This window comes from Chanos chanos, chromosome 1 (assembly GCF_902362185.1).
Source record: "Chanos chanos chromosome 1, fChaCha1.1, whole genome shotgun sequence".
In the NCBI taxonomy this organism is placed as follows: domain Eukaryota; kingdom Metazoa; phylum Chordata; class Actinopteri; order Gonorynchiformes; family Chanidae; genus Chanos; species Chanos chanos.
In genome coordinates this window covers 30,104,711-30,112,071 of record NC_044495.1, presented here as the reverse complement: position 1 = coordinate 30,112,071, position 7,361 = coordinate 30,104,711, and the positions used below count along the sequence as shown (strand labels likewise).

Below are 7,361 nucleotides of genomic sequence, written 5' to 3'. Positions count from 1 at the left end.
TATCATCAAAAGAGTTTTTAACTGTATTCAAAACAACATACAGGCTTAGAAAACCAGTCCAGACCCAGACCGGTGCTGTAAATCCAGTAACACAAGCACTCAATATTACTCAATCAACCAGCCAATAAATCAGTCAGTCAATCAATCAATCAATCAATCAATCAATCTATCTATCTATCTATCTATCTATCTATCTATCTATCTATCTATCTATCTATCTATCTATCTATCTATCTATCTATCTATCTATCTATCTATCCTTATATCTATACCTGAATCAAGAAGATATGCTGTGGATGCATCTCAACACAGTTTTCCATTCTCTCAAAACCTTTCATGACACTTCTAGCAATATAGCTTGCTTATCATATTATTTTCTCATAAATAAAAGTTGTTCTTATTTATTTTAAGAGTGCAAATAAATCCAAAAGGCACTGTAATAACACACAAACGGATAAACAAAAACACTCACACCGACACATACACATTTGCATACACACATGCTCACACATACACACACACCTCTTTGTAAGAGGACTCTAGTTGCAGCTAGTACACAGAGAGATAAGGTTACTTAGAACCACAAACACCTGAGTTTGACTCTCTCCTCCATCTGCTGTCCTGATGTCCTGGAGCTCTAATCTTTCACATAACAATCTTCACATTTTCATCAGAACAAACCATACATGGTGATAAATACCAGAAATGTATTGCCTCACTACATAATCCGATAGGTTCATCTCATAAAATGATCTAATAAAAATAGTACAGATGAGAAATATAAATATAATTTCAGATTTTAGATAAACAAAAAAAACGACATGAAAAATACAGCAGAAATGGTTCATATGATACACACAGTAGCTTCTTTTCCACTGAGAGAAAATGGCTTCAAAGGCCTTAAATTTAGAATCTCATTTAATCTGGAAAACGGAAATTCAATCTGGTGTTAAACTTGGACCATCTTCAGCCTCATACTCTGTCTGGATCTGGAAAGGATCCATGTTGAAAAAACAGACTTTTATTAAACTCCCAGAGAGCTAACAGGACGGCTGTATGGCATTTAGAAGAACCAAAATCTTTTTTCTCTTTTGTTACTCTTCCTCTTCCTGTGTAGGGTGACAATTCAGGCCATCTTCTGACAGTTCTTCTTTACATGTTTGTCTCACTTGGCCTCTGAGAAGAGGTGAAAACGTATAGTTCCAGCTCTGAATCTAGAGGTGACCAGATTCAACTTATGGCTCCTTCATTCTACAATCGAGTGTGGTGTTTTTCTCCATAAAGGCAAAGGTTGTTCATTTTTAGCCCTGAGGGATGACTGGATCTGCTCGCTGAACACCCTGTTAGAGTGGGAGGTGAGTGAGTCTCTCAGTTAGCATATTGGGAATAAAAGGCCACTTTGACTCTCTCAATCTGGTGACAGAGTTTAATGGCTGGCCCCAACTTCAGATCCATACACTCCTGAACTGTTGGTAGAGTCAATAACAGCAGAGCCTGTCCATCAATGTCCTACAGCAAGAGAGAGAGAGAGAGAGAGAGCGAGAAGGAGAGAGAGAGAGAGAGAGAGACAGAAAGCAAGAGACAGATAGAGAGCGAGAGAAGTACAATCATAAAAGTGATTGGTTTTGATGAACAATGAACATTTATAGAATGTTTTGTAATGTTTTTATGCTTTTTGTATATGTATGCACCTGCTCCTGGAATATCTTTGCTAGAGACGCACAGTCAGTAGACTGGATGAATTGGACCACATCAGATACACTCCACTCCAAAGGATTACTGTCCAAAATCAGCCTGTCCTCCTCCTCGGTATACTCTGTCTGTACAGAGACAGAGTCACACACACACACACACACGCACACACACACGCAAACATGACACGACTTCTTAAAAAAGATAATAGATACTTTTTTCAGACAAAAAGGTTTAAGACAGAGTGGGTCTGTTTGATGATGTGCCTGGGGGCATGTGTGTGTGTGTGCGTGTGTTTCACCTTTGGGTGTGTGTTTTTGGCAGGTTGGTTCTGGCTGTAGGAGAGGGAGTGTGTGGTTCTCTGGTGAGAGGGCCGGTGTGCGACAGGGACAGACTGGGTTGACTGGCGGCGAGGTCTTCCTCGACCCGAGACCTCTACCTCCGCACGTGGTTCCGAGCTCGAACCTTCCTCACTACCTGACACCTCAACACCATCATCATCTTCTTCATCGTAATAATCACTGTCCTGCAAAGAGAAAGCAAGACGTTGGTGGTTGTCTGTGGACAAGTATGAATGAAAAATGAAAGTAATTTCAGTGCGGTTGTGACCTGAGGTGACTCTTTTGTTTGGTATTCCACCACAGACGAACGCCGTTTCTTCTGCACAAAGATGGCTTTGCGTTTCTTCCGGCGCCGTGTTGGTTTGGCCATCTCTCTTTCCTGAGAGTTCTCCCCCAAACTGGGCCTACCCACTTTCCTTTTCTTACCATAATAATATGCTACACAGAGACACACACACACACACACACACACACACAATGCACATGATTTAACACGTACTTCGTACACAACAAACTCTATAGAAAAATTTACAGATAAATACTTCAAACATTTTTGTATGAGGTACACACGGGCCAGTGTTCACACAAGTTAATGAGTGTGTTTATGCTCTGAACCCACCCACACAAGTGCGTGTGTTTACTCAAGCTAGCATGTTTTTAGTGAGAAAATGATACCTCGGTTTCAGAAGAGTGTCATTTTCATTCTAAAAGAGAATTTCAAACACCTCTTTAACCCCAGCCCTCTACACACACACACACACACACACACACACACACACAAACTCACACACTTTATTCAGCAACAATCTGCAGCTGCAGCATGTTGCTGTTTCCATAGAAGTAAGAACATGCAAATGCACACACACACACACTCACTGTATTTGGTTTTGGTCTGGATGGAGCAGTTCTCGGGGCATTTGTCAGACACTTGCGTGGGGCCAAACAGATTGGGACAGCACTGCAGAGTCACACACACTCTTCGACAAAACTCTGTCACCTGATCAGCTGTGCGCACAATACGCACACTTGATCTGTAGGTTTTCCCTTTATACCTGTACAGCAAAGAAACAGGGGCATAAAATTGATACCAGCTTTAAACAACCACCAAGCAATACCATGAAAAAATCACTATGGAGATAAGGCATTTTCTTCTGCTATTTGCATATGCATTAGTATGCATATCAACCATGTTAAAACCTCATTATAAAAACATAATGTGTCATTCTGTTGTATAGTACTGCTAAATTTAACGATTTTATATTCTAGTATTAACCTTACACAAATGCGTGCGCGCACACACACACACACACACACACACACACACACACACACACACACTCTTAGACATACTTAGAGTGTGAGAGAACAAAAGACTATGGCATAGTTGTGTGTGTGTCTGTGTGTGTGTGTGGTCACCATACTTGGCTTTGAGTGTTTCCTCCTGACAGTTCCATTGTGAGTCTTCCACCATCTGTAGCTCTCTGAGCACACGGCCTGGTTTATAGGCTGAATTTATCAACATCGTTAGAACCTGCAGGGGAGAGACACATCAAACTCACCCATCAAACCTCCTAAAGCATCATGGAATGACACACACACACAAACACACACACACACACACAAATTTCACCCAAACCAAGCGATTAAACGATTCTCACTCATATTTAAAAGACACTCTGATGTATTTTGTAGATATTATGATTCCTACCTCTTTGAGAACAAGTGTGCATTTCCCCGGCCCGACAGTCTGCGGCAGCTCAGCGATGCGTCCCTTGTTCAGATACGGCCCAGAGAAACAGCGGTGATTCACAAAGATCTGAGAGCAGCTGTACTTCCCATTTACTGAAGCTATATGAACAAAGAGGGGTGGACATACCCAACACAAATTTATTTATGAAGAGTTTCTAGTACTGATAACTCAGTTCTTTTCAAATTGAAACACTGAACTGCTATTCCAGCTAAGTAATTACTGTCCACTTGCTTAAGGATTGTCTGAGCAAGCTGACAGTGAAGTCCACCAAGCTTAACAGTTTGTCCTAAACATCAGGTTTGATCTTCACAAGTTATGGAATTTGACCAAAACTTGATTGTATTTGTCAGGCATTAGATACCACACATGCTGATTATTAATAGAGAACAGAGTGAGTGGAGATGACTCGAGGTTTTGAGCATCCATGGAATGTGGTTCATCAGTGACTGACTGACTAAGGTCGCTATCCTGAAGTCAATGCCTGGTCTGTCACAAGACATTAATGTCTAGGTCCATGAAAACAGAGAAAATATGTCACAAATATGTAGGAAACATGAAGAACCTGTATCCATGGCAACAGGCTGAGTCAGGTTGAGAGGGCTAGTCTCAACAGGGGGTGGAGGAAGCAACCTGAAGAGAAAAGAAACAGCACAATCATCCATCAGTCAAATAACCCATCACATTCATCAGTCAAGTGGTAAAGATAACAGTACACATATCTGCATCTAAAAATGAATGTGTAGAACACACATGCTTCATACTTACTAAAATGATGAAATTCTATGTTAATTCTTCACATTCAAGATAGTTTTCAAAGAGGTAATTAACAATACATGTGTTGATAAACCAAAGTGATTTCATACCATTGTAAGCATTTCAAACTCTCAAAAAGAGTGTGAGTAGCATATAGAATTTGCTGATGAAAGGATGACAAAAACCTCTCTGTCTAAGCCTGACACATAACCGCGTTACAATTCCACACAGCTGAACAAGAAAAGGGGCAAACCGGACAATCAGGATTTAGTTTTTCCCTTGAAATATTATGACGGATGTCACAGGATTGAGATATCATGAATGATGGCTTTCACAGGCGTGAAACAGAAGAATGATTCCAGTACACTCACTGTTTCTCTGGCTGAACCACTGCAATTTTCTTCTGTGACTGACCTGAAATATACATTGGAAAACCATTACTCAAACACACACACACGCGCGCGCACACACACACACCCCAAATGCTCTAACAGTAGGTACTGCAGTCATTAATGGATGCAGCCATTGGGAGAAAAGTATTGGGAAGTCATTTTCCTCTGTTTAGGCATTAAACGACATGTGTTTTCAATGGCTGAAAGAAAGATATGTGATTCTCAGATTTTCACCGCGTATAAAGCAAATATTTTTCTTTATTTGCGTGAGTAAAGACTAAGTGTAAATACCTGGTCATGTTAGACACTCTTCATATGCTTCATATTTATTAACATAACATGTAAATGAAACGGGACAGGAAAGTGGGGGTGGAGTGAAGGGTAGAAGTGTCACTCACAGACAGGTTTAAGCAGTGGTGTTAGTGGGTAGCCGTTTGCTTCGCACCAACCCACAGGGAAGACATCCATACTCTCAACATCCACAATACATTCTGAAAGAGGCTTGGTCAAACCTGTGAACAGAGGAGAGCTTTACTGATGAGATCAAATGAAGTGTGTGTGAACTGTAGATAAAAAAAAATCTTTCCCCTAAGCTCAAAGGATGTGCTGGTGACCATGCCTCAAATGAGCCGCAAGCTCACTGGGCATGATACCTGGCCTCACAGCGCTGGGGTCACAGCTTCAGATCCTGCACAGCACGGACCAAACACACACACACACACACACACACACACACACGTACACACACATACACCATCTCACCTTCTAGTTTGAGCCAGAGCAGACGACCTTTGACCTGAGTAATACGTGCAACGCAGAGTTCTGCAGGCTGCATGGGGTTCACAGCTTCTAACCACATGTCCTTACAGAATCCCTGACTCAGAGATGCCTACACACACACACACACACACACACACACAGAAAGACAAATAGGTCATTTCATGCATCCCAGCTATAGACACTGCCTAATTACACAAAACAGAGGCCACCAAATTACACAAAACAGAGGCCACCAAATGAACATAAACAAGCAAGAAGAGGCTTAGATCACAAACTGTTTCTGTGCAGTGCACTCATTTATTTAGGATGATGTCTGAATCATAGCTACACACGGCTCATTCCCATTCACATTCTCTAATGGTAAGAAAAGCTGTAACAAACAGGTCCATTAAAGGCATCCATCTCACAAAAAGGCAAAGATATTCCAGTGCTGGGGACATTGAGAGAATGTTTTTTTTCTTACTTTGGGGAAACAAGTGTCTGGGGCAGCTTCAGTTCCACTCTGTTTCAGGTAGTCAGCCCAGTCAAAGTCCTGAGAAAGAAAACCTAAGGGAGAGAGAGAGAGAGCTATAATCAAAAGTAGAACCAGCACATTAGGGTGAACAAATTGAGAAAATGAATTAATAAGAATGAATTCACAACAATTGTGCATCTGTAAGAAAGGGAAAAAAACAAAGTGTTATGGTAGTAAGTCCTTGAACGTCAATCTTAAACTTCACCAACATTCTTAAGCACTTTTTTGAAGAAATCACCTTTTGTAGCTTCAGTCTTATTTGTTCTTAAAGCTATGAGAGAGTGTGAGTGCTCTGTCAGTGAGGACTACACTAAACTGAAAGGCTAAACACAGCGGCTTATTCAGCTACAACACGTCACTGAGTAAGAAAGGTAGGTAAGGCTGCGAATACCAGACAGGGATATGGTTCTCTCCCTGTGTATATGAACCCAGTCAGCGTCTTAACATAACATCAAACACTGGACAAAAATAGGCACTGCACTTATTTGGTTTTTGCCATTAGATCTAGTGGGTTAAAAAAGGATTTGTGTTGTATGTTGTAGCTTTTCTGGGCTGGCAACTATGTAGCAGAGACAGAGACTCTTACCAAATATAGAGATATTTCTCTTCTTTGGAAGTCAATGATTTCCAAGTTCAGTTCTATACAGTGTGCAATCTTTGCCTATTTGTGGTACTCATGAACCAGTCTAAAATAACCAAGGGTGCCTATGAGATGTTTTCCCAAATTGGTGTTGTTTCACCACAAGTGTTTCATAAGAAGGGAATGTGATTAGCCAGAGACTGGATGAACAGGGTTTTAGTGTTCTATAAATCTTCTATTCTCACATCTACTCTTGAGAGAGTTTGACAATGAATTGAGCATTACTGAATTAAACAAGCACATGCACACTAGTCAGACACTTCAAAACAGAACATTTTCATTGATATGCTTCAATTTTATGCTTTAAATTCTTTAGCTTTTTGGTAAGTTATGGAATCTTCATTATTTAAAGAAACTAACATTGCAGCAATATCCTAAAGTGTAATCTGATCACATGTCTAGGCAAAGTTCTTAACACTGAGAACACAGACTGTCACAGAAGAGCTCTTTAGCCCCACCTTTGGGTCTCTCTAGTCCAACCCCATTCTTCAAACACCAG

General features: G+C 40.8%; 1 protein-coding gene across 3 annotated transcripts in view; it reads right to left on the bottom strand.

The window, feature by feature from the left end:
* Positions 1–848: 848 nt before the first annotated feature.
* sfmbt2 (Scm like with four mbt domains 2) overlaps positions 849–7,361 on the bottom strand; it is a 27,411-nt gene continuing 20,898 nt past the window's right edge. For all 3 annotated transcript variants that reach the window (XM_030785457.1, XM_030785471.1, XM_030785463.1), the window contains 13 exons: positions 7,321–7,361; positions 6,172–6,254; positions 5,691–5,817; positions 5,327–5,440; positions 4,908–4,950; positions 4,346–4,413; positions 3,742–3,881; positions 3,455–3,564; positions 2,910–3,085; positions 2,302–2,471; positions 1,994–2,218; positions 1,692–1,820; positions 849–1,509 (listed from right to left, as the gene is read on the bottom strand). The exon at positions 7,321–7,361 is cut by the window's right edge and continues 107 nt beyond it. In XM_030785457.1, the coding sequence (XP_030641317.1) occupies positions 1,369–1,509; positions 1,692–1,820; positions 1,994–2,218; positions 2,302–2,471; positions 2,910–3,085; positions 3,455–3,564; positions 3,742–3,881; positions 4,346–4,413; positions 4,908–4,950; positions 5,327–5,440; positions 5,691–5,817; positions 6,172–6,254; positions 7,321–7,361 (1,567 nt within the window). In that variant the 3' untranslated portion in view covers positions 849–1,368. The remainder of the gene's footprint in view (positions 1,510–1,691; positions 1,821–1,993; positions 2,219–2,301; positions 2,472–2,909; positions 3,086–3,454; positions 3,565–3,741; positions 3,882–4,345; positions 4,414–4,907; positions 4,951–5,326; positions 5,441–5,690; positions 5,818–6,171; positions 6,255–7,320) is intronic.